General features: G+C 55.9%; 3 protein-coding genes across 6 annotated transcripts in view; 1 reads left to right on the top strand and 2 right to left on the bottom strand.

Annotated features, from left to right (window-relative positions):
* LOC122908216 (minichromosome maintenance complex component 3 associated protein) overlaps window positions 1-6,262 on the bottom strand; it is a 51,257-nt gene extending 44,995 nt beyond the window's left edge. The window contains exons 1-5 of one of the 2 annotated variants that reach the window (XM_044250757.1): window positions 6,192-6,262; window positions 4,070-5,381; window positions 3,279-3,502; window positions 479-557; window positions 101-242 (exon numbers count right to left, since the gene is read on the bottom strand). In XM_044250757.1, coding sequence (XP_044106692.1) covers window positions 101-242; window positions 479-557; window positions 3,279-3,502; window positions 4,070-5,285 — 1,661 coding nt within the window. In that variant the 5' untranslated portion in view covers window positions 5,286-5,381; window positions 6,192-6,262. Of the gene's footprint in view, window positions 1-100; window positions 243-478; window positions 558-3,278; window positions 3,503-4,069; window positions 5,418-6,191 lie in introns of those variants that run through there. The other variant, XM_044250758.1, reaches the window with a different exon arrangement.
* Window positions 6,263-6,428: 166 nt separating this feature from the next.
* YBEY (ybeY metalloendoribonuclease) lies at window positions 6,429-17,152 on the top strand. Of its 3 annotated transcripts, none has more exons than XM_044250755.1 (6): window positions 6,429-6,762; window positions 7,767-7,895; window positions 8,543-8,611; window positions 14,130-14,392; window positions 15,198-15,290; window positions 16,859-17,152. In XM_044250755.1, exons 1-6 carry the CDS (start codon window positions 6,553-6,555, stop codon window positions 16,986-16,988), a joined length of 894 nt encoding a protein of 297 aa, XP_044106690.1. In that variant the 5' UTR covers window positions 6,429-6,552; the 3' UTR covers window positions 16,989-17,152. The 3 variants fall into 3 exon arrangements, with proteins under 3 accessions (XP_044106690.1, XP_044106691.1, XP_044106689.1); XM_044250754.1 differs by having other exon boundaries at window positions 6,490-6,762; window positions 15,773-16,951; XM_044250756.1 differs by lacking the exons at window positions 14,130-14,392; window positions 15,198-15,290; window positions 16,859-17,152 and adding an exon at window positions 9,760-12,583.
* Window positions 17,153-19,056: 1,904 nt separating this feature from the next.
* Window positions 19,057-26,228, bottom strand: C6H21orf58 (chromosome 6 C21orf58 homolog). The gene is made up of 6 exons (XM_044251356.1): window positions 26,090-26,228; window positions 25,252-25,312; window positions 24,174-24,247; window positions 23,305-23,460; window positions 20,674-20,785; window positions 19,057-19,271 (listed from the first exon to the last, which is right to left on the bottom strand). The coding sequence occupies exons 1-6, from the start codon at window positions 26,147-26,149 to the stop codon at window positions 19,057-19,059; spliced, it is 678 nt and encodes a 225-aa protein (XP_044107291.1). The 5' UTR covers window positions 26,150-26,228.

The following is a 26,228-nucleotide window of genomic DNA, read 5'->3' as shown; positions in this document are numbered from 1 at the left end:
GCTCAAGTGTCAGCGTGGCGCCCGCTTCCCTGCCATGCTCTGGCGTGACTGCCGCCAAGCGCACAGAAGCAGAAGAACCCACAGGAAGGACCAGACACACCTTTTGTTCAGGAGGGTGCCAGCTGCGGCCCTCGCCCCAGGCTTGCCAAGAGAAGAGTGCTGAAAGGCTGTGTCCTCGGGGCCCTGGCCAGCTTCGCCGTCGCCTGGCTTCTCCTTTATGTAAAAGGGCTTCTTGTTGGGACCTGAGGACACAAGAGCACAGTGTTCATGAACCACAAATCACTTGACACTGGACTTCTTCACTCAGTTTGAAAAAGTAATTCTCTCTTAATTGTCACAAAGGGCTCCAGGGGAGCCCACAGAAACACTCAGACACCCAGGATGTACTGCCTGCCGGCCCACCCCGGCACCAACAGAAGCTCGGAGGGTGTGGTACACAGACAACCGGAGACTATACCAAGAAGAACTGCAAACTCACTTATTTTCTTCTTGTGCCAAAAGATAGACATGTCTTTATGCAAGCCTTTCCCCTTCTTCCTAGCCAGGGCTGCAGATACCTAGAAAACAGTCCACAACACAATGTATGAGGACATCAGGCCAACAAAGGAAATGAGATTAAAACCACAAAGGCAGGGGTGCCTGGGTGGCTCAGTGGGTTAAGCCTCTGCCTTCAGCTCAGGTCATGATCTCAGGGTCCTGGGATTGAGCCCCGCATTGGGCTCTCTGTTCAGTGTGGAGCCTGCTTCCCCCCCGTCTACCTGCTTCTCTGCCTACTTGTGATCTCTGTCAAATAAATAAATAAAAATCTTAAACACACACACACACACACACACACACACAAAGGCAGTAGCAGAATTCTGCACCAGAGAGCGAAGCCTCCGACCCTGTGTGTTCTGACCACGCAGTCTCCTGACACAGCAGCCGCAGGCCTCGCCGCCCTTCCTCATCTCACAAGTGTGGGTTTGCTCTTCTCCTTTTGAAAAGAAGGACTTCACTGGAACAGAAACCACAGCTTGGCCTTTTCGCATTTAGCGAGAGGACTCTCGTTACCTGATTATGCATACAGTAATGGAAAGACTGTCAAGTCGCACCTGAAGACAAAAGGAAGAGAGGGCACCTGGGTGGCTCCATGGGTTAAAGCCTCTGCCTTCGGCTCAGGTCATGATCTCAGGGTCCTGGGATTGAGCCCCACATTGGGCTCTCTGCTCAGCGGGGAGCCTGCTTCCCCCTCTTTCCACCTGCCTCTCTGCCTACCTGTGATCTCTGTCAAATAAATAAATATTAAAAAAAAAAAAGAGAGAGAAGGATACACATGGGATACAATTTATCACAAAAGCAACTACTTATTAGTGTACCTACAGACATACCAACAAAAACGTCTAGAAAAATACATCATACTAGGTAACGGTGTTTGCTCCTGAGTAACAGAAGAGATGAGGGTAATCAGGGGACCTGGATATTACGCGTATCAGTGAACTGCTTACAATGACAATCTCCTATTTATTACATTCATATTTTTAGGGTTCAGCTAGAAGCGCAAGTACATCTCAATACTCAAATAACTTAAAAAATAAGAAACAACACATGTGACCCAGCAATTCCACTCCTAAGTACATACCCAGTAGAATTAAAAGAAGGGTCTTGAGATATTTGCACACTGTCTTCATGGCAGCATTATTCAAAATAGCCAAAAAGTAGAAACAACCTCTGTCCGTCGACAGATAATAAACAAAATGTAATATATATTGGAATATTATTCTATACAATACACTATTATTCAACCATGAAAGGAATGAAATACAAACTCATGGACAAACTTTGAAAACATGACGCTAACCAAAACAAGCAGGACAAATATTATACGATCCCACTTAAAAGTAATTTCTAGAACAGGCAAACTGATAGAGACAGAAAGCAGATTAGAGGTCACCAAGGGCTGAGGGAAGGAGAAAATGGGGAGTTATTGCTTAGTGGTTACAGTTTCTGTTTGGGATGATGAAAAAGTTCTGGAAAGGGACAGTGGTGATGGCTGTACGACACTGTGAAGATAATTAATGCCACCATTGAAAAAAAAATCAACAGAAAAGAATAAACATCAAAAGCCCCAAAGCTGTGTATGTATTTTGGCACAAAACTTCTACTCCCAGGAATTTAAACAAAGGATATAAGCCAATCAGAAACACATACATAAAATGTCCACAAATAGAAAACTGGCCAAGTAGGTAACCACAACAGAATGCCACGTAGCACTTAACAATCCTATTCTAATGCAGGCTATTTACTGATTTCAAGCCTGGAAAGGTTACCAGACAGCATATGCAGTGTGATCCCATTCGTGCAAAACCAACATGACTACAGACCTGCCAAGATATTAACCAAAATATTCTTAATTGGTATCTTAGAAAATAGAGTTATGGGTGATTTTGTGCCCCCTCCCATAGGTTCGGTTTTTTTCTTCCTACATTATCATTTTTAAAAAGTATAAAAACATGCTTTCTACTTCATAAATTCTATAGAAATTTATCTCTCCCAAGAAAATTCAGAAAAAACAATAAAGATATAAAGCCACAGGGGCGCCTGGGTGGCTCAGTGGGTTAAGCCGCTGCCTTCGGCTCGGGTCATGATCTCAGGGTCCTGGGATCGAGTCCCGCATCGGGCTCTCTGCTCAGCGGGGAGCCTGCTTCCCTCTCTCTCTCTCTGCCTGCCTCTCTACTTGTGATTTCTCTCTGTCAAATAAATAAGTAAAATCTTAAAAAAAAAAAAGATACAAAGCCACATAATGTGAACACTCTTGGATGTAACACACCCACAGCAACACATTACGCACATGTGCTTATACACAGATTTATAGTCAAGGTATAACTCAAACAAGCTACGGCAGTTATCTCTGGAGAACGGGTCGACAAGGGGAGTCCGCTGTTTCCGGACTGCTGGAATGTTTAGTGATCATGTACTGTGGCCAAAGAAATAAGAAAACTCAATTTCGAAAAAACTGCTGTGTGGTTAGAGCCACTCCCATTCATTTCAGAGGAACTGGACTCATGGAATCACTCTCCCAGTATTTCTAGAACACTCATTCAGTAGGGACCGCAAGCTTTCCATGAGTAACTCCAAGTTATGAAATACACACTAGCTACACCAGCCTCTCCAGGTTAAAAATAAGATATTTGAGTACTTGCCCAAATTCTAGCAAACAACTGGTATATTAAAAAATAGGTTTTAAAGTGACAAAGTTCAAAGTTTTTTCCACTCACATTAAATTTCTTGGAAATACTCACATGATCAAAAAAATACACCACTGCAAGCTTTTTGCTGCGCCTGGTATAGATACGCTGCACTTTAGCAATTTTACCAAAGTGGTTCTCCAGAATGGTTCTGTCATTGAGAGAGTCGGGGATGTTCTTACACTGGATTGCTGTGATTTCAGTGGGAGACAAGCCCCCAAGACTGTCTGTGCTCTCGCTTCTTTTACTTTGACGTCCGGGCGTTCCTCTTAGAGAATCTAGGGATCAGAGAACAGGCACCAAGACGGATCAGACAGGGCACCTAGGTGGTTCAGTCAGTTAAGCAGCTGACTCTCGATTTCAGGTCTGGTCATGATCTCAGGGTGGCGAGGTGGAGCCCCGTATCAGGCATGGAGCTCAGTGGGGAGTCAGAGCCTGCTTGAGATTCTCTTCTTCTCCTTCTGCCCCTCCTTGTGTGCTCCGGAAAATAAATAAATCTTTTTAAAAAAATGTATCAGACATAACATTTCAATGTCTATCTACTGATTTATGTTTTGTTAAGTAATCTCCACATCCAGTGTGGGGCTCCCACTAATGACCCCGAGACCAAGAGCCACATGTTCTTCTGACTGAGCCAGCCAGGTGCCCCTGAGATGTAACACTTCACACAAGAGGCAGCACCTATGTAAGAGCAAAGGAAATGTTTACGTAAGACATGCTCTTGGTATTTTAGAATTCCTAGGGTTTACAGAAAATTCACTACACCCATCAAACTAAGACCCAGGGAAATATACCAAAAACCAGCCAGCAACATTAACTGGACGGCACATGTATGCAGATCTCACCTTCTTTTTTATCTCTGCTTTCAGTTTCTTCCTCTTTATTCACACCTGGGAGCCGGGAAGGTGCCAAGACAGACTGACTTCCTCCTGGGATGGCCGCGTGGTCGTTCTCCCCAGATTCGGCACAGCCAATATCCTTTTTAGATTCCTTGTTCCCCAGACGACTTACTTCTTTATTGCTTTTGAAGACATCTTGTATCGTCCGACCAAACAAGGTGCCTCCCCGGGGTCGATTCAGGCGGACAGGTCGCTTATCTGGAGGGTGATCTCCCCTCGACAAAGCATCCAAGTCTTCTGCTGCATCATGCCCAGGTCTCCTTGGGGACCGATCCTGGTCCTCCTTCCTTTTCAGTCCTTTCATGAGGCTGGGAAGTGGCTCCATCTGGGAAACACGTTCTTCACATCCTTGTCTTACACCTGTTTTGCTACCTGGGAACGGTTCACCCAGAGGTCCTGACGATACGGGGAAGTTAGTGAAGCTACTATTAGAACTTCCAAATAGTGACTTAGAGGCCCTCTTCTCTTCCTCTACATTTTGGGTTGATAAAGCAGAGGTAAAGGCAGATGACGAATTATTACTATTGACTGGTTTTGAAAAGGTCAAGTTTGAAGTGGAAGCTGAGCTGCTTGTCACCTGAGGAAAAGAAAACGGAGCCAGCCCCCCAGGACCGCTACTAATTGGGTGAGAAAATGTAAAAAATCCAGAAGTAACTGAGCTTTGAGTTTTCTCTGGCTCAGATTCAGCCCCAAATATTGGTCTAAACACGGAATTTTCCAGAGGTTTAAAACTAAACTCTGTTTTCCCAAAACCAGAGCTTGCTATTTCCCCACTTTCTTGTCCAAACGAAGACGTACCCGGGAAAGCCCCAAAATTGGGTGACTTAAAACTAAAACCTGGGTGTGCAGACACACATGAACTTGAAGACCCAGAGGCAGCTACAAAAGCTGGAGTTTGTTCAAGTCCAGAAAAGAGTCCAACGTTTGAGGTTTGGGAGAATCCTAACGTTTGTGCTGAAGAAGAGTGACTTACTCCAGAAGACGTCGGAAAGCCGGATACCTGCGAAAATCCCGAGGTTTTCCCAGATAGCGTATTATTCTGTCCAAAAGAAGGCTGACCGAATCGGAAGGGTGGCTTAGCCTGAAATGTGCCTATGGAACTACTGGTAGATGCCGGGAAAACCCCAGGCTGCTGCCCGCTGAAAGGATTAGCTGGGTTCATCTTCCCAGGCAAGGCAGCGGACGCGGAGCGCGCACGACAGCTCTCTTCTCAAACAGCCCGCTCGGGGACGGAGCCCTGCCTCATCCTCACGGCGCGCTGCAAGACAAAAGTTCACATCATCACGGCCACGTCCCGCTGGGAGACCGCGCAGAATCTGCAATCGCACTGGAAGGAGAACTCAGGATCAGGGACTCAAAGCGCCAAGCCGGCTTTCCTGCGAGCCGGCGGGGGCCTGGAGGCGGGGCGCGCCGGGGGCGGCGGGGCGCGCCGGGGGCGGCGGGTGCAGAACCGACGACCTTGTTGCGGGAGGCTGAACGCGTCCTCCCCGGCCCGAGAGAAGCTGAAGTGGCTTTACGGAGCGGGCGAGCGGCGCGGGAACCCCGAACCGCGGCGAGGAAGCGAGCGCGGCCGCGCCGTCCGGGCGGGTCCTCCGCCCCCGCGGCCCGAGAGCTACAATGTATCGCCGCGGGCGCGTCACTGTTGCAGTTTCCCCGCTTCCTGCTCGCAGAGTTCGCCGCGTCCAGTAATGGCTGCGCCCGCCGGGACTCGCATTCGGCCCCAGATCGCGAGTCCCGCTCCGCCGGCCGAGCCCGCCGGGCGCCCCGCAGCGCCTCCTCCCGCCTGTCGCCCCGAACCAGAAACCGGATTCGCCGGCGGCGCGGCTGCACCTGCGGGGACCCCCGACCCGGCTCAGAGGACCGAGCGCCCCGGAGCGGCCGCCCCCGCACCGGGCCAGGGCGGAGCAGCGGACGCCGCGCTCCCCGACAATCGCCCGCGGCCCCGCGCCGCGCCGGGAGCCGCCCGCGCCGCAGGCCCGCTCCGCGGACGACTCGGGGCGGCGGGGCCGGGGAGGGCGCGGGAGGAGGCGGCGGCCTCCGCCCAGCCCGGACCCTGCGCCGCGCTCACCGTCCGGCTCCGCGACTCGCAGGCCCGCCGCCCGCCGCCGCCCCGGGGCCCCCTCGGCGCCCGGCTGGAGGCGCAGGCCCGGATCGCGGCCGCGGGAGCCGACCCTCCGCGGCGCGCCGGGGGCAGAAAACGCCGCGGACCGACTTCCGGTCCGTCCGCGCGGCTCGGCTCCACCCCCCGGCCCCGCCGCGCTCGGGTTCCGCTGGTCTGCCGCCGCGGGGCTTCCGGCCGCCCGGCCCCGGCCCCGTCCCCGTCCCCGCTCCCGCGCCCCCGCGTCGTCTCGGGGAGAAACACCGATTCTCGGCGAATTTCCCGGCCGGGACGCGCCGGCGTGAGCGTCGGCAGGACTCGCGGCCCCGACATGGCTCTGCTGCTCCGCAACCTGCAGCGCGCGGTCCCCGTGCGGAGGGCGCCGCTCCGCCGCCGGCTGCAGCTGCTGCGGGCGGCCCTCGGGGTGCAGCGCTTCGACCTCGCGGTCGTCTGCGTGGACAACAGGACCATTCGGCGCCTCAACGGCGTCTACAGGGCCCGGGACGCCCCGACCGACGTGCTGTCCTTCCCGTTCCACGAGGTGAGGCGGCTCCCGGGTCCGGCTTCCGCGGCGGGCGCTCTGGGCCTGAGTTTCCGAAAACCTCGAACGCCCGTGAGCGGCCCCGGCGGGACCCCCCTGTCGGCGACCCCGCTGGCCCGGGGCGAACCGCGCCCTGACGCTGCCGGGGGTCAGGAGAGGAGTCGAGAGCCTCTGCGGTGTTTTTGAAGACTTGTTGTTGTTGATTCTGAGTCCTCTGCGCCCCCAGCCAAGGTCAGACTCGCACCCCCGAGGTCGGGAGGCCTGTGCTCCACCCACTGAGCGGGCCGGGCACCCCTGCTTCGGGGATTTTAAGCGGGACACAGTAACAAACGCGTGTGGCTGAAACAAGTGGATAACACTGAATCTTTTCACTGAAAATGAAAACACTGAGAAGATATTTTGAGCAAATAGGAGGTAGCGATTAGGCCACTACCTCCCCGATGCACGTGGTTGGTCCAAGGCTTCCCACACCGTTAGAGCATCACCCGGAAGGACCCTCTTGGAAAGCACTTTGCTGGTGCTGGAGAGCGCTGGAACACGCGTGTACCGTGTGATCCGCTAGTGTCTCCGCTAAGGAAGGAAGATGTTACAGTATAAACCTCTTGAATAGTCCCTGGTGTTTTTTCCTAACAGGGAGGGAACATATTAATACCCTTAACATCCACCTGCAGGACTAGCTTAGTGCGAACAGCCCTCCGATGCAGGGCCCGGTGGTTTCTTCTGTGGGAACGTGGAAGACCCTCGGGGGCGAGTAGCAAAGGACGGAAATACACAGTTGTACCAGCGTGGGCCTGTGCGATTGTGCGCCGGAAAGATGAGAGAGATGGAGGGGAGCAGCTCCTTTGTCCTAGGTCACCTGTAAAGAGGGACTCTGCTGTAGTCCCACCACCCCTCACCTGCCCTGGAACTACTGAGTAGGGGTCTTCCAGAATGTAATCTGTAGGCCTGTCATCAGGTTAGTTCCTGACGTCCTGTTCTCCAACTCTGTATTTCCTCATTTGCAGAACGTAAAAGCAGGGGAACTTCCCCAGCCTGAAACTCCAGATGACTACAATTTGGGAGACATTTTCTTAGGAGTGGAGTATATCTTCCAGCACTGCAAAGGAGATGAGGACTACTTTGATATCCTCACTGTGAGTGGGAAGCTGAAATAAACAGGGCCTGAAGAGAGGGCCATGGATGGGACGCCCGTCTCCACACTGTCTCACGTGAAGGACAGGGGTTATTGGGGGAGGGAGACCTACAAGCAGGGGCAGCAAGGACCCTCTCATCATCCCACAGAGAGCAAGCCTAGGCCTTGGGCCTGCTTGCCTCCCTAGCAGTGTCGGGTGAGGAGAGGGCAGGAAACAGGTCAGAATTCTGCTTCCCTGGGTGATGGGACTTTCTGGCCGGGGGCGTGGCAGGAGCCCTGGCACGGACAGAGCTGCTCAGCACGGGCCTGTGCTCTGCGACCGCCATGCCAGCCGCACACCCCTGCAGGGCTGTTGTGACCCCCACCTCCCGGAGATCCCATGCCCTTCGGTGGAGGGCCAGCCCACCAGGCCTGGGACCCTCTCCTCCTAGCCCCTAGCTGCACATAGGCACCTTCTCAGCCCCAGACACCCTCCACCTGCCCCTAGGTTCCTAAGCGCCCACCATGCATGGGCTGACTTCTCCCTCCCTTCCCTCCTCCTCCTCCCGTCCGTCCTTCCATCCATCCGTCCGTCCCATCCATCGCCCCCACCCTTGGCTCAAGGATTGGTCATGATCAGTTCCTGAAGCATTTTAATTGTTCTGACAGGTGACGGCCACCCATGGGCTCTGTCATCTGCTGGGCTTCACACACAGCACAGAGGCTGAGTGGCAGAAGGTAGGAGCTGTCCCCGGTCCCTCAGGATACAGGGGCGCAGTGCCAGGTGCCCCGGGAACCAGAGCAGCCTGAGCTGCCCCTGCAGTCAAGTACGAAAACCAAAACTGGGGGGAAAGCAGTAAATTGAGGATTTTACAAATGCCTACTTTATCAAAACAAAACAAAAGACTAACATTGTTTGTTTAAAATATGGGGCTCCCCAAATGCTACTAACTGTATTACTTATTTGTGGTTGAAAGGAAGATCTGAGCCACGGAGACTGAATTTTATAAATTCTATAAAATTCTAATGGCTAAAAGTCAAAAATTCTTTATAAGAGAAATTGTGATGATATTTATTAGGTGGGAACAGGATTAAGAAGATGCAGATTAAGAAGATGTAGGTCTCTGAGAGAGACCTACAGGGTAAAGTTATTTAGCTGTTTGTTTCCCTGAGAAGTGACAATACTTGCCCCATTTCAAGGGTGTATGTTGGTATATGCACCATATTGGACTTAATAAACTCAAATTATATGTGTAATCAAATAATCAGGCTCTCTAGAAGGCAATGAACAAGCAAGTCTGACCCAGTTGTCCGCACCATCTCGGGCTGGGTGATGGGACTTTCTGGCCGGGGGCGTGGCAGGAGCCCTGGCACGGACAGAGTCGGGCTGTCCCCACTCTCGGGCTGGGTCCCCACCAGGGACACTGGCTCTGCTTCCCCTCCAGGTGAGAGGCTGGTCCTACTGTGGCCCCTCACCCCCTCTGGCCACATCTCAGAGAGGGCCCGTGGTGTCACCTCCAGCAGGGACCCCAGCCGTCCTAGGGCTTCCTGGGGCACTGAGCACTCGTTCCCCCTGGAGGGGCGGTCCTCACACATCCCTCTCCAGTGGACTCTGGGCCCGGCTGACCCATCTGGCCTGTTCTCCTGCAGCCCCAGACCACTACTTGGGCCCCTGGCCCCCGGTCCCGCTGCCGGCCCCACCCCTCACCCTGCAGGCAGCACGTCCACGTTCTGTGTGCATGCGCTGGGTGAGGGTGAACAGAACCAGGTCCTGCGCTTTGGCTCTGGGGGGCCACGCAGCTGAGGAGCCTCACGCCACAGCCGTGGACACCCCTGGGCCAGGCTGGGCGGGGGTCTCCAAGTTGGTTTGCACTCCTTTGTTTCAGATGTTCCAGAAGGAGAAGCAGGTTCTCGAAGAGCTGAGCCGGCTCACCGGGACCAGGCTCCAGCCCCTGACCAGGGGCCTCTTCTGAGGGTGCTGGAGGCCCAGCACCCAGGGGGCACCCGGCGGATTCTCTAGAGTCCAGAGATGGTGGATGGCAGATGGACCCTCCCCTTTCAGGCCCCCCAGGACCAGGGACTCTACCAAACGGAGGGCCCTGCTGGTCCCTGGTCCCCTGTGGGGCTCAGGCAAAATGGGGCAAAATGGCACGAGTGGGGCCTGACCGTTTTGTGAAAGTGTGAAAGACGTGTCCGTTCATGACTTCGTTCAGCACCTGGCAAACGTCATTTCGCTGTCGCAGATGAAGTAGTTCTAAGCCCTTAGGCTGCAGAGCTGGAGCACAGGGCCCTTATCCCCTGAGGTTCTGCCTGTGGCCAGAGGCATTTCCCTCTCCTGCCTCTCCAGCCCGCTCTGGAGAGTGGAACAGGCAGCCCAGGGAGGATGTGCCCCTCGCCCTCCTTCCTGCAAGACACCCATTGGCTATAGTCTCCACTTACCCCTTAAGAGCACTGTGACTTAGAGCCTTCGCCGGGTGCCTTTATGAGGGGAGGCACAAGGCTGACCCTTACCGGGGCCGCAAGCCCCCCGACAACCTCAGCCAGGTGACCCACAGCCGACATCTGCCCATCCTGGCTCCTGAGGTGGGCACAGCCCCTGGTCAGAGTTTTTCTTGTGGACCCTACCTACGTCCTCTTTCCCGTGGCCCTGCTGTGGCCAGAGCTGCTGAGCCCCAGATGCCCATGTCCACACGGAGCTCAGTGTCTCCCAGCTCCGGGAGGCTCCCTGAGCTCGGCTGCTGCTTCCCATCCTCTTCCCTATACTGTTTCCTGCCTTCTCTTCTGGTACAACAGCAAACCCAGGAGGCACCACAGAGCCTTATCTAAGCTGTTCTGGGCCCAGAGCATCGTGGGAGCAGGCCACAGAGGTGTGCTGAGCCAACCTTGGGCCTGCACTGCCTGGGCCTCCCAGGACCGGTATTGGCAACAGCTCCACGAATTCTGCCAAGGAGCTCTGAAGAGGTCACGGCAACGAAACGTAGCCTCTAATCCAGGGTTACTACAATTCTGAGAATCTGGTTTCTCCCATGAATCCAATTGAAAAACATGAAAATGCATTTCCCGCTGGATATCTTGACAGCCTGAATTTTCCCCAGCCCCTCAAGGACCCAGAATTGGGCTTGTGGCACCCCTGAAGCCGTGTGGGGTCTGCGTGCCTGCTTGTAGTGAAGCTTGTTCTCGGTAGAACGTCTCAGCAAAGACCAAAGATGACCCCACAAGCTCTAGGCTCTGCGGTTCTTTTTAAGAGACTGAAGGGATCCCGAGACCCGCTACTCCTGTCAGCAGGAATTTCGTACATCCCCCGTGCCTCTGTGGTCATGTCGGGGGCACAGGCCATCGGGAGCGCAGTTCCCCTGGGTGTGGGCCTCAGAGCAGAGCAGCTGGGGGTGGTATGGGCAGCGTAGCCAGCTTTATCAGGCAATGCCCAGTACTTCCAAAGGACCTGGTCACTTCCACCCTGAAGCCATAGCAGTGACCCTGGGGTCCAGACCTCAGCCTCCACAAACCCCAACCCCTCCCTTGGTCGTGCATACACCGAGCCTGTCCTGCATTTCTCGTCACCAGTGACCAGAGCGCTTCACTAACTGCTTGTCTTGTGCTCATTTTTCTTTTTTTTAAAGATTTATTTTGGGGGAACAGAAAGAGAATCTTGAGCCGACTCCACTGAGCCTGATGGACGATGCAGGGCTCCATCTCACCACCCCAAGATCATGACCTGAACCAAAGTCAAAAACTGGCCATTTAACTGACTGAGCCACCCAGCTGTCCCTAATGCTTATTTTTCTATTGATTTTTCTTTCTTATAGATTCAGAGGGGTTTTTATATGTCACTGAACACAATAGAGCATGTCACCCAGTGTCCATCTGACCTAAATCTGAGAAAAGGCCGCCCCACCCAGCCTTGGGGCTCTACCTTGGCTATCTGATTCCACGTGGCACTCTGTCCACCCCGACCTGGCCACAGTGGCCTGGTTCCAGAGCTTCCGCAAACCCAGCCTCTGCCAGGACGGGTCCCTCCTGCTCCAGGCGTCCATTGGGTTCCCTGGCCTCTGCTCTCCTCTGTGTGTTCAGAGATGCAGTTGTCTCCCTCAGGCATACATGAGGAAGCCCCGTGAGTCCCAACAGGACGGGGCTCAGAGCTTCCCGCTGGGGGCACACGTCCACACGGAGAGGGTGATGCACCCCAACTCCACGGGACAGAAGCTCCGGTGCTCAGAACCCACCCAGACCCGCCCCACCCCTTATCACCCCCTTAAGTAGACCAGTCGATGTCAGTAAGCGTTGCCCGATTTCTGTGAGCGGCTCTAATCAAACCCGGAAAGGGGTTTATGGGAACCTCTGCTCCCTGACCCAGCAGGTCGGAAGCACAGGGGACAACCTGAGTTTGCAGCTGGCACGGGGCAGTCTCATGGGACTGAGTCCTCCACAGGCCGATGGTGTCGGAACCGAGAGGGACTGCAGAACCCCCAGCTGCTGCAGAATCCGTGACTACAAGCGTCTGTTCTGTGCGCAAGGAATGGAGGTTCCCAGGGAAGTGCTGGGTTTTCCATTGGGCGCAGACAAACCCATTCTTCCAATTTATTAGGCCAAGAAAACCAGCTTCTGCCAAACTTCTTCCCTATATTGAATTAATAGTTATGTTGAGAAATAAAACTGAATAGGAAAACCATGTTAGAAAATGTCAATGTGAAAATAAAAAATTGAGTTAGACCTTTTTTTTTTTTTTTTTTTTACAGATTTTATTTATTTGACAGAGACACAGCGAGAGAGGGAACACAAGCAGGGGGAGCGGGAGGAGAAGCAGGTCTCCCGCTGAGCAGGGAGTCTGATGCGGGGCTCGATCCTAGGACCCTGGGATCATGACCTGAGCCGAAGGCAGACACTTAAGGGACCGAGCCCCCCAGGCGCCCCTTGACTTAGACCTTTAATCGCGTTTCACAAAACACATTCATGCCAGGCACACCGTGGGGGTGCCTGCCGCTGTCTGGCCTGCGAGGCTCCCCGAGGGCGGCCCCCCTGACAGAGCTGAGTGGCAGGCCCGGTCCTCAGCCACCTGCTTCCATCTGCTTCCCAGGCCAGCGTTCTGGTAAGCCTGCGGCATCCGAGGAGGTAGAGAGAGGTCGGTGGGCGTTTGCTGCCTTGCAACTTAGGGCACAAAGGGGGCCGATGAGAACATGTGTAGCACTTGAAAATGACATTTTTTTTTAAGATTTTATTTATTTATTTGACAGAGATTACAAGTAGGCAGAGAGGCAGGCAGAGAGAGACAGAGGGAAGCAGGCTCCCTGCTGAGCAGAGAGCCCAATGCGGGACTCGATCCCAGGACCCTGAGATCATGACCTGAGCCGAAGGCAGCGGCTTAACCCACTGAGCCACCCAGGCACCCCTAAAAATGACATTTAAATGAAAATGTCACAACAGCAAGGGACAGGGCGCCTGCCTTTGGCTCAGGTCATGACCTCAGGGTCCCGGGTCCGCTGAGCGGGGAGCCTGCTTCTCCCGCTCCCTCTGCCCCTCACGCGTGCGCACACGCTCTCAAATAAGTAAATCAATGAATACATCTTTAAAAATAAATAACTAGGGGCGCCTGGGTTAAGGCGCCCCTAGTTAAGGTTAAGGTTAACCTTAAGGTTAAGGTTAAGTTATTTAAGTAACTGGGGCTCAGTGGGTTAAGCCGCTGCCTTCGGCTCAGGTCATGATCTCAGGGTCCTGGGATCGAGTCCCGCATCGGGCTCTCTGCTCGGCAGGGAGCCTGCTTCCCTCTCTCTCTCTCTGCCTGCCTCTCTGCCTACTTGTGATTTCTCTCTGTCAAATAAATACATTAAAAAAAAAAAATCTTTTAAAATAAATAAATAAATAAATAAAACAAGGGAACACGATTCCACCCAGAAAACAAAGGTCAGGAAAAGTGAAGAAAGTAACGACATTCAGGAGCCCCAACAACCAGAGGAGCAAACAGGCAGAGAAAGCCCCCTTTCCTCAGGCCCCACTGAAGGAACCACGTTCAACCCCGAGCGTCTCCCTTCCAGAAGAAGGTGGCGGCCAGCCAGGACACACAGTGAAGGCACGTCTCCTCCGGGGAGACCCTGGCTCGTGGCCTTGTGCCATCCCCCCAACAGGAGCCCTCCCCACCGCCCCCGCCCCGGGGGGAAGGCCGAGGGCCTAGTTAGTGTCATATTTGACCCTGTTTATGGGGTTTCTCCCACGGGAAGGCTTCAGCATGTAAGCAGCTAACCCATCCGCCTTTTCTCGGCAGCTCCTGGGCCGTCTCTCCGGACAGAACAGTGCACTCCCCCGGACTCTCGGCCCTGCCCCGGGGATCAGGCTGCAGCCTTCCGCCTGGCCTCCCCGACCGCACCCAGTGGGGAACCAGGTCCCGAGGCTCACCAGAGCCCACGTGCGGAGGCTCACACGCCCGGAGCTGGTGCGGGCTGGACGCCGTCAGATGCCAACCTGGGGAAGCTGGGACACGTGGGTGCGGTCACTGCCCGGGCCCGGCCCGCAGACCCCACACTACAGGTGAGCCCTGCGGCCGGGGCTCAGGGGAGGGTCCCCACAGCCCTGCTCATACTGGGCTGGACGGATGCCCCAAGCCACAAGCAGCCTCCCCTGGAGGGTGGCATGGGGTCCGTTCTCAGACTGGGACCTCCAGGGCCCAGTGCTGCAAGGACCCACCTGCAAGACGACAGGAGGGCCTTTCCAAAGTCCCTGCTTCGGCCTGGGCCCAGATAAAGACGGGCCGCTGGCTTGTCAGCAGGGGTGAGGAGGTGCGACCCAGGCTCTAAGGTTCCTCCCACCCTACGGACCGGACGGGAAGTTGGCCTTGACTTACGGGCTAAGGGCCGCTGGGGCGGGCCCGGACAAGTGGTGGAGGGCCGGCAGGAAGCTGGAGGCGGGTGGGAGGGCGGTGGCCGAGACCACCGCGGGCCACGTGGAGTACCCGGCCAGGGAGCCAGGTGCTGGGATGGCCTGCAGGGGGGCTGGCGGCGCGTAGTGGTGGTGGTGGTGCACGGAGGACGGCTTCTGCCTCTAGGCTCGCGGGAGGACAAGGGACCCGCTGTAGGTCCTCAGCACAGCCCACACACCAGCCCGTTTTAGGGGAAGGGGTGACGAGGAGCAGGGGGTGGGGAGGAAGAGAGGGAGAGGCAGTGGAGGGGAGCAAGGAAGGGAAGGGGGAAGGAGGTTCCAGCTGAGCTCATCGGCTCTAGAGGCAGCTTCTGGGCCCCAAACCGCGGAACTCCGTCCGCTTCTAGGTGGGACTAGCTAGCGCCAGAGGGTTTCACAAGCAGGTCACAGACTCAGGAGTCGGACCTGTGCTTTTCAGAGTCACACCGATGCATGGACTTGCAGAAGAAAAGCCACCCAGGCCCTCTGGTTTTGATCCGGGCGGCCTCCTTTACCTCCAGACCTGCCCCAGGTGAGCCTACCTGGGGGATGGGATGCGGGGGCGCTGCCGGTGGTCCCCGGGAGGGCGGAAGCGCTGCAGGCAGGGCTTGGAGCATCAGGTTTTGCATGAGGACCTGGTGCATCTGGGCGTTCTGCATCAGCATCATCTCCACCATGTCTGAAAGGAGAGGCAGGAGAGAGGGGCCCCATGACTCACACACCCCACGCGCATCACCAGGCCTGGCCCAGCACAAGCTTTAGGGCTTCGCAGAGGCCGAGACGCACTCAGCGCTCCACCAGCGAGAGGCGCTCCAGGCACAGGCGTCCGGGGATGGTTCTGAGGTTCGGCAGCTTCTGGGCTGGAGGGTGTGTGTGCCTGGCGGGCTGTTGAGGGTGTCCGGCTGGGCTCCGAGAGGCTGCTCTGCTCCTGCTACATGACAGCCCCCGAAAGCTGTGTCCACGTCCTAACCCCCCTGACCTCCGAATGTGACCTCATTTAGAAAATCTTTGCAGACATAACAAGAATCTTGAAATGAGATCATCCGGCATTATCCAGGCCATACATCCAAGACGAGCGTCTTCATAACAGAGGCAGAGGGAGGCTCGACACAGCAGAGGGGAGGCCGCATGGAGACGGGGCAGGGATGGGACCACCCGGAGCCGCTGCTGGATGAGGCAGGAAGGACCCCCCACACCCCCACCCAAGAGCCTCTGGAGGGAACCTGGCCATGTGACACCCGGATTTCAGAATTCCGGCCTCCAGACAGGGAGAGAGCACATCTCTATTGTTTTCAGCTCCCAGGCCTGAGACCCCAGCAAACAAATCTCTTCACCAGTCCTGGGTACTATGAAGCAAACACGTTTTTGTCTGTGTGGGAGGTAAACATGGGTTCTTTCCACACCATCGAGGCCCCTGGAAATCAGGCAGCCCCCAAGACCAGAGGCAGGCAGGTCCCTAAAACCACTCACATCCCCAGTCAAAAAAGGGGAGGCTGGTGGTGTGGACGGGACTCCTTCAGGGGTGTCCAGGAGTGGGGTACACAGCAGCCTTCCCACTGGAGTGGGCCCCTTGTCTCTAGCCTGCCCTCCCTGTGGCTGCTAGCCAAGCCTCCATAACACCAGCCAAGTCCTTAAAATACGTCCCTCTCTCTCGACACGCCCTGTTGGTTCTGTTTCTCCGGAGACCCTTGATTAACAGATTTTGTCGCGGGCCTGAGAGCAGTGGGGGATGGGGGCACGGAGCTGGGTTCCCACAGCCATACAGCGGCGGGGACTCTCCTCCCTGCAGCATGAGAATGTGCAGAGGCTGAGTCTGGCAGCCCCGTTCTGGGTGAAGACTCTTGAGGAGACCCATGCGGGGCCGGGCCTGGCCAGCTCACGTGTCCCTGGAAAGCTTCCCACTGAGCAGAACCAGCCTGTGAAGACTGGATGAGAGGAAGGTCCAGACAGGGACAAACACAGTGTAACTGCCTCAGGATAAGGGGCACACGTTGGTGTTATGGGGAAACACAGTCTTCAGGACATGGCACCCGGCCACTCTGGTATCTGTGGCAAAGATAACACCAGTCCCTAACTCAGAGCTCATAAAATCTATTCCAGGTGGTTCATAAACCTCAGTGGGAAAAGTAAACCAACTGTAGAATGTCTTCATGACCTTGAGTGGGTAACGGCTTCTTACACAGTACAGCAAAGACCCCAACCCCACAAAGGAAAAAGCCTGAAGAACTGAACCTTATTAAAAATTAAGAACTTGTGTTCATCCAGAGACACCACAAAGAAAGCGACTGGCAGTCTGTGTATCAAAAAGGACCCATCTATCGTCCTGGGATCGAGCCCCACATCAGGCTCTCTGCTCAGTGGGAAGCCTGCTTCCCTCGCTCTCTCTCTGCCTGCTTGTGGTCTCTCTCTCTCTGTGTCAAATAAATAAATAAAATCTTGAAAAAAAAAAAAAACACCATGACTGGAGAGCGTGGTCAGCTGAACAATGGCCCCTGGCGTGTACATACCCTCATACCTGGAACCTGTGACCTGAGTTTCTTTACGTGGTGACAGTGATGTTGCTGATGTGATTAGGAGTCTTGGATTGGGGCACCTGGGGGCTCAGTCAGTGAAGCATCTGTCTTCGGCTCAGGTCATGGTCTGGGGTCCTGGGAATGAACCCTGCATCGGGCTCCAGCTTGTCCCTCTTCCTCTGCCCCCCACTCCTACTCTCTCTCAAATAAATAGATAGGATCTTAAAAAAAAAAAAAAAAAAAGAACTTTCGATGCAAACAACCCAATGTCCATCAACAAATGAAGGGATAAAAGACCATGGTCTAGGCATACCACGGAGAACTGTTCAGCCTTAAAAAGGCAGGAAAGTCTGCCACCTGCCACCACACGATGAAACTTGAAGACGTTCGTTATTCCACACGAAATAAGCCAGTGACAGAGGGACAAATACTATAGGATTCCTCTCCTCTGAGGTGCTTAGAGTCATCCAATTCCAAGACAGAGTAGGAGTGTGTGCTGGGGGCTGGTAGGAGGGGACCTGGATGCAAGATGGAAAGTTCTGAAGATCTATCGCTCAACAATGTGGGCCCAGTTAACACGACTTAAACGTGTTTAAGATGGAAAATTTTATGAGTTTTTACCACAATTTTTTAAAGATTTATGTATTCACTTGAGGGGGTTGGAGAGAGCACACATGCACTGGGGGTGGGGGAAGGGAAGAGAGAAGGAAAATCCCAAGAAGACTCCCCACTGAGCAAAGAACCCAACGTGGGGCTCGATCTCATGACCCTGAAGTCGCAACCTGAGCTGAAGCCAGGAGTCGGACGCTTAACTGACAGCGTCACCCAGGTGCCCCTACCACAGTTTTTAAAATTAATTAATTTTTGAAAAAGAATCCTGAGGTGGGGAGATTATCCTGGATTACCTGAGTAGACCCAACATTATCACAAGGGCCCTCAGGAAGTGGTGAGAGAAAATGACTATCAGTTTAGATCTGAATATCCAGCAAAACTGGTATTTTTTTAAAAAGGGGAAATAAAAACATTTGCCAGAAAACAAACACTGAGGAGCTTCAAGAGTCTGTTGTCAAGGAATGTGGAAAGGATTTATTTCAAGATGACAGAAGATGATTCCAGAGAGTGGTCTGAATACAAAAAAGGGTGAGTAGGTTGTCAGGGGTGATTTCTGGTGTCTAGTTTGGGAAGTTGTTCTGAACGAGAAAAAGTGGGGCACCTGTGGGGTCGTTAAGCCTCTGCCTTCAGCTCGGGTCACGATCCCAGGGTCCTGGGATCGAGCCCCTCATGGGGCTCCCTGGTCAGCGGGAGCCTGCTTCTCCCTCTCCCACTCCCCTGCTTGTGTTCCCTCTCTCGCTGTCTCTCTCTCTCTCTGTCAAATAAATAAATAAACTCTTTTTAAAAATTAGAAATGAGGGGTGCCTGGGTGGCTCAGTGGGTTGAGCATCTGCCTTCGGCTCAGTTCATGGTCTCAGGGTCCTGGGATCGAGCCCCGCATTGGGCTCTCTGCTCAGCGGGGAGCCTGCTTCCCCCCCCCCCCGCCTGCCTCTCTGCCTACCTGTGATCTCTGTTAAATAAATAAATAAAATCTTAAAAAAAAATAGAAATGAAAGTGAAGAGCAGCAGTGGCCGGGTGGGAGGTGGGGGGCGAGGGTGTTGCAAGCTCCTCCCACCACTGCAGAGAGGGGGCTCCGGACCCCACGCATTCATCTTCATGTTAAAGCCCAATGAACGGGAAAAATGAATAAATGAACAATAAGCAGAGTCAGACCTATAAGTACAGAGAACAGCCTAATGCCCGCTGATGGTCGGAGGGGTGAGGGGAGGGAAGAGAGTGGCGGGTCGGCCGGGTCCGGACGGAGTCACGGGGCAGCAGGCGTGGTGGAGGGATGTGGCCTCGGACACTGCCTGGTGTGCACACAAGCTCCGTGGCGGGTCCGCTGCTTCGGATCTCCTGCTCACCTTTGGAGCTCGTCGGGGGTAAGGCATGGGGTGAGGACTTGATGCTACGTGGAACAGCAAGACATGTACGGACACAGAAGGACACGTACGGACACAGACGGACACGTACGGACACAGACGGACACGTACGGACACGTACGGACACAGACGGACACGTACGGACACGGACGGACACAGACGGACACGTACGGACACAGACGGACACGTACGGACACGGACGGACACGTACGGACACGTACGGACACAGACGGACACGTACGGACACAGACGGATACAGACGGACAGAGACGGACACGTACGGACACAGACGGACACGTACGGACACAGACGGATACAGACGGACAGAGACGGACACGTACGGACACAGACGGACACGGACGGACACGTACGGACACGTACGGACACAGACGGACACGTACGGACACGTACGGACACAGACGGACACGTACGGACACGGACGGACACGTACGGACACGGACGGACACGTACGGACACGGACGGACACGTACGGACACAGACGGATACAGACGGACAGAGACGGACACGTACGGACACAGACGGACACGTACTAAAGATGTCACTTTTCACCCCGATTCCGTCTCCGCCCCCTCTACCCCCATGGAGGCGCGTGGGCGTCGGTCTCCAGCTGCTGAGAGCCCAGGTCCAGGCGCGCGGGCATCTGGAACCACTGGTGTGTGCTGAAGTGTGTCAGGGGAGGCAGGGGCTGGGGCCCTGGCTGAGCCGCGGGGGGCCCACGGGAACGATGGAAGCTGGTGGCCGTCGCGAGCACAGGACTGAGAACACGGACCCGAGGAGTCTACACTCCGCTGCGCTCCCGCGCCCAGCGCCATTCGTCCTGGGGAGCAGGGCTTGGAGGGACACGCGCTCACTGCCTGCCGCGCTGGGGCCACGGACGTGCACACGCGTCCGCTCACGCCCAAGTGCGCGCTTCGAATTTGTGCGGTTTTCCCTGCCCTCTCCGTGCGGCGGTTCTAGATCTCAAGTTTCTAGAACTCACTGAAGGGGCACGTGGGCTGCTCCGTGGCTCCGGTCATGACCTCAGGGACATGTGATCGGGCCGCAGGGCAGCACGGGTGTCGGGCATTGGGCTCTGCGCTCCCGGGGAGCCCACTTCAGATTCCCTCTCTCCCTCTGCCACCCAACAAAGCAAAACAAAACAAAACTCATGGAAAAGGAGAAGCAATTTAGCCGAGGTTTTTACAGCTGGTTGGGCTGGGCCCAGTTCTCTCGAATCCCAGCTCTTGTTTGCTTCCCTCCCAGATCCCTATCGGGGTTTCTTAAAGTTAAAATCATTTCATGTTGCTACTACGTAGCTTTGACTAAGTAGCCAAGTGCTGACCCTCAAGACTATCCTGTCTACAAAATATTTTTTGTTTCTTTAGAGAATTTTACAAACCCATCGCAGTATTAATATGGAAGACTTACCTTCCTTAATACTTCCTGATCTTTGAGTGGGGAAGGCCTGGAGAGGGGGGGTCTGTGCGATGAGGGGCTGCTGGGGCAGCTGTTGAATGACGGTGGCAGGAGGCTCGGGGCCCTACAAAGAGCCAGATGATTAGCTCCCTGAAGGCGCCCCGGGAGACTGCGACCTACAGTGTGCCCCCACCCACTCCGCCGTCTTTCCATCCACCCAAGAGGAACTTGAAACGGTTAACCCTACGCATCGAACAGGTTGCTGAGCAGATAGCTATCTGAGTCTGCGTATCACCTAGGACATGATCTCTTACGAAGGTCTGTGTCCTCCCCCAGAATTCGTATGTTGAAGCTCTAACCTCCAGCGTGACTGTATTTGGAGATCAGGCCTGTGAAGAGGCTATAAAGGTCTAGTGAGGTCATTAGGGTGACATCCTGATCCCATGGGGCTGGTGGCCCCATAAAAAGGGAAGGCCGGAGAGCTTCCTCTGTCGGCCGCGCGAGCACAGGGAGGGCCAGCCGTGTGCACGGTGGGAGGAGCACTCACGCCGGACGCAGACCGGTCGGCACCCCGATCTTGGGCTTCCACCTCCAGAAATGTGAGAAAATAAATTTGTTGCTTAAGCTGCCCGGTCTGTGGTGGTTTTTTATGGGAGCCCCAGTACGCTACCACACAGTGTGTTTCTTAAGAGAGAGAGCGAGCCCATGCGTGCGCGTGGGTGGCGGCGGGTGGGGGAGTCATCAGCAGGCTCCACGCCCAGTGCGGAACCCAACGCCTAATGTGGGGCTCGATCCCACCACCCCAAGATCATGACCTGAGCCGAAAATCACGCGTCGTCTGAACCGACGGAGCCCCCAGGTGCCCCAACACAGTATGTGTCACGTTTCCCACATGCCCTGTCTTCAGGAGAGGAAGCTGATGTCTGGTTTCACTGATTCTGTTCCCAGGAGCAGGTCGTGAAAATAACCTGTAGCTTCCCTCCAGGGAGAAGCACCCATGGCCGGTGTCGGTCAGACTCCGAAGACTTTCCATCTCACTCCCCTTCTGGGTGAACAAGGCCCGGACCTTGTCCTCTCTCCCAGTTCCCAGAAGCGATGGCATAAGCCTCTGCAGAGGGCCAGCAGGGAATGGTTGTGGCTCTGTGGGCCCTCTGGCCTGGGCAGCCATGGCTTCTCTCGGCCCGTGGGGCTCCAGAGCGGCCACCGCAGGCGGGCCGGGGCTGGTGACACGTCACTGCGGGCACTGAGATGCACGTTTCACATCATTTTTATGCTTTACAAGCCGTTCTTCTTCGATTCCTCCCCCCCCCCCATTTTTCAGAAAATTTCACTTACTTGAGAGAGAGAGCGAGCACGAGCAGAGGGAGAGCCACAGAGAGAGGGCGAGCCGCCCGGGCGCCCCTCCCCCACAGTTCCAAGTGTAAGACCACCCTCAGCGGACAGGTCGCACAGAGTCAGAGGCAGGGGAGCTTCGGCCCAGAGCCGCACGTTGCTATCTGCTGCGTAGACGGCTGAAGCTACAGCTGCCCTGGCTTGGGGGACACCCTGCCTCAGGGTCTCCGAGTCCAGCATCAAGGAAATTCACAGTCCCAACCAAAGGCCCTACTTGCTCTTTTGCTGTCCCTGGGGTGGATGGAAAGACGCACGCAGAACTGGGCCCCCGTGGCTTGCTGGGAGTTCAGTGAACGTGTTTGGGAATGAGGGGGACCTCATGCCCCAACCCCCACCATTCCCACCCTTCCTAGAAGGAGGTTCCAGCGTTGGAAGATCCAAAGGCCCACGCTGGGAACGGGATATCTGGAGCCTGGACACAGCCCAGGGGCAACGGGGGCTCTGGGAGCTCGGTTAGCCCAGATCCGTCCCCGATCTGGTGTTGCCCCTTCCCACTCTGTGCCGTGTGCCGCCGCGTCTTCTTCCAAAGAACAAACACCCTCCAGGTCACAGGCCTGGTCTGTCGGAGCTAACCGTCTCCCCAGCCAGCTGGTCCAGAACCTTTGCAACGTGGTCCTGCCCACCTCCTCGGCCTGGAGGAGCCCCGACCTGGGCTTCTGTCCCTGCCTGCACTCGCCTGCCCTCAGACGTATTCTCTTCTGCTTAAGAAAGTCAGGGTTGCGTTCCACGGCTTGCCACCGGAGTGCTGACCCGGGGTGTGGGGCTCTCAAACCTGCAGTCTTTCACCTTTTCAAAGTCTGCCTTTGGGAGCAGGGTCTTAGGGTTCCCCTGGTTATTAAGAAATTTTGAGAAAGAGTCGACATACTTCCTCCCCCAATGCAGGGCCCACCTAATGCTGAATACTTCTGTCTCTCGTGTAAAGGCTAGGACCTGAGAGTCAGGAGCCCAGATGGGGACCCCAGGCTCTCCTCTGTAATGAGGGATAAGACCCCCATGCCCCCTGAAGCCGGTTTCCATAGCACCTGTGAGGACCACAGAGAGGAACCACCGAGCTCCCTGTCCAGTGTCCGGGACGTGGGAAATGCAGCCCCTGTTGGTTCCAAGGGGACTGACCCTCTTGGGGAGCCTTCACACGCTGCCACGGAGGTGAGCCTTGAGACCACGAGGACCCCCACTCTCTGCTTAGATGACAGTCTCTTTGGGCACCACACCCTCCCTCATCGCTTCTGCCATCGGCCCTTGAACACTTACTGGGCATTGGATAATCTGTGGCGGCTCCAGGGCTGGCGGGGGCAGGGAGTAGATGCCCACAGGGGGCACCTCTGGGGGCAGTGCGGACCCACGGGCTCCTCCTCTGGTCATCCCGCTCCGGCCTTGGGCCTGGGAGGCCTCTAGGAGACGCTGTTCCTGCAACCGCAAGGCAGAACTGCTGCGCCCAGGGAGGGACGGCCACAGCCAGGAGGGGTGGGCACGGCCACCCAGGGCAGCCCCGCACGGCACTGCGGCCCCAACCCCTGGACTGTGGTCCTCAGGCGGGAGGGGCCTCAGGGCTGCAGGCGTGGCGTCCTCCTGGCCCACTCAGGCCCCAGGCTCCTCGTGGGGCCACACATAGGAACAGCCCTCCGTCTTACGTGGCGGGGAGGGGAGGGAGCTTAGAACTTCTTAAGTTTACCGAATAACTGACTGGTTTCTGGTCGGTCTTTCTGTCCAGCCCACAGAGTACATTCTCTTTCTGGCATTCGATCGTGACTACACATTTGGACCTGATTCACCGCTTCACGCGGCCATTCCCTGGTTTAGTTTGGACGAAGCCTTTGGCCACCTTGAAATCCCACTTTGTGTAGGAATGGGGCCCTTTGCCCAGCATTTCGCCCTTGGAAACCACCGTGTGACCAAAGCAGGGATTTTCAGCTCTGCCCCTGCTGGAACCTGACAACAGAAAATCTGCATGCAGGCCTTGACCTTCTCTCCCGGGATGTAGTGTCCCAACTGCTCCTGTCCATCCCCAGTGCCCCTCCAGTCAAGGCCGGCAGGGGACCCGCGCTGGGTCCAGAAAGCCCTCCCGTGTGCCTCTGGTCTGGTCGTGATCCTGTCCACGCAGCAGGGGACAGGCGGCCTACCCAGAGTCTCCGCAGAAGCGCTCGCCTCCTCCTCAGAGCATCCAGCAGGGCCACGTCCGGCCTGTCCTCATTTCCTGCGTGGAAGGATCATCTTATTTCTGAGGGGCTGCAGTCACACCAGGCGGGTCCCCACGCAGGGCCAAGCACCACACTGCCCTGCAGCAGGGAGCCTTTCCTCGGACTCTGCTGGATGCTGGAGAGAGGGACAAGGTCCTGACGGGGCTTGGTCCTGAGTACGACTGGACTGTGAGCCTGGCCTCTTGCCACCGGCAGCCATCTGGGGGCCCCAGGCAGCCTGGGGGCTGGTCCGGACCCCTGAGCCTCAGGTATGCCCTCTGCGGCTTCCCAAGTGAGGGGTCCCATCTCGAGAGGTGACTCTAGACAGGGTCTGGCCTTCCCTCCTCTGGCACAGCACACCCATTCCCCAAGCCCAGGCCTGAGGGTGCCCAGAGCAGCCTGTCCTCTGGGAGGGGGGTGGTCCCCACTGCCCTGGCCCACACTTAGTGGTTCTGCTCTTGCCTGGTGGCCCGGTGGCCTGGTTTGGAGTTCCCTGTCTGGGTTTGAGCCCTGGGCTCTGCCTGCTGCCCTCACACGTCTCCTGGAGCTCCCACTGCTAAAGGCGCTCTTCCCCGTAACAAGGAACAGGGAGTGTCCTCCTACACCTGCCTCACACCTTATCAGGACGTCCCTGAACCTGGACACTGCTACCTGGAGAGCAGTCCTCTCTTCTAGTTCGTGTGTGCTCACATGACAGGTTGAACCCCGCGAACCCGCCGCCCTAGAACAGGATTCGAATCCAGTGGCCACTTCTGAGCTGGGCAACTAAGGGCAGACAATCAGACCTCTCTGGACTCCCTTCTCTTACCTGCAGGACGGGAACGATGAATGTATCCCCTCTCGGGTTTTCGTGAAGGTGTGACTGACAGAGCACAGTGTGTGTGTGTGTGTGTGAGAAGATGCCCTTTCAACCCTGCACACAAGGGAGGAGAAGCAGGACAGTTTTGTTGGGATCAGGAGGAGGGAAGGAGCCAGGAGGAAGTCTCGTGCCCGGGCAGCTTCCAGCAGCCTGGGCTCTTACCAGCTAGGAGCAAGGGGTCCTCAGAATCCCCTTCCACAGCCTCACGCTCTTGCTCCAGCTTCTGTGCCGAGAAGGACAGAGAGAGTGAGTGGGTGGGTCTGGGTCGAGGAAGGAGCACCTGCCCCAGGGGGCCTGAAGGGACCAGTGTCCCAGAGGAGGGAACTGGGATAGAGTTGGGGAGCGGGGAGGTGGCAAGGGTCGTCCATCCTCTCTTAGGGACGGTGGCGTCACACTTTCCATTCGGGGCACATGAGTTCCACCTTGAAATCTCAGGGCAGGTGCGCTAGTATGAACGGCCCCTTCCAAGCAACTTTCTGCAGAGTCTGACCCAGGCCAGCTCCATGTCCCTGACCACCCCGTCTTCTTGAGCCCTGGGCTGAGCAGCACAGTCTGAACCTCTCCTGGGAGGACCCCTGCCGGTCCGTCCACATTGGCCTTGGGCCACCCAGAAGGAAGCACCGGGCTGGTGCGTGGGGGACAGGAAGAGGGCTGTCGGGATGGGTCCCAGGCGAGTGGATCCCGCACCAGCCAGGGCCTCTCTTCTCCAAGCACTGAAGCTGGAAGGCTCTGTGGGGGAGTTCTGTGGGCCCTGAAAATGCTCTGGGTCGTGGGTGCATCCAGCCTCCTGGCTGAGAAGCTGCCAGAAGAACCTAGTTGGTTCTGCATATGCAGAGAAAACCAAAAAAAAGGGAAACGACAGTCCTTCATCATAAGGCTGAAAAGCAGGAGACCGTGTTTTGCCTTGGAAGCAGGAGGTCACTGACAGGGCTCATGACGTACCTTTTAAATCTGTGCTTCTTCGATAAGTTGTTGGAAACATGATTGCCCCCAGCCTTACCTTCTCCAAGAGCTTCAGGGTGAGTCGGGTCATTGCCTCGGCCACTGAGGAGTCCAGCATCCTAGGACCGTCCCTCCCTGGTCTGAGGTTATCTGCAAGCAAGAAGTGCTCGGCTAGAGGGAAGCCGTCCCAACCCTGG

This window comes from Neovison vison, chromosome 6 (genome assembly GCF_020171115.1).
Source record: "Neovison vison isolate M4711 chromosome 6, ASM_NN_V1, whole genome shotgun sequence".
Taxonomy (NCBI): Eukaryota; Metazoa; Chordata; class Mammalia; order Carnivora; family Mustelidae; genus Neogale; species Neogale vison.
This window is presented reverse-complemented; position numbering and strand designations above follow the sequence as displayed.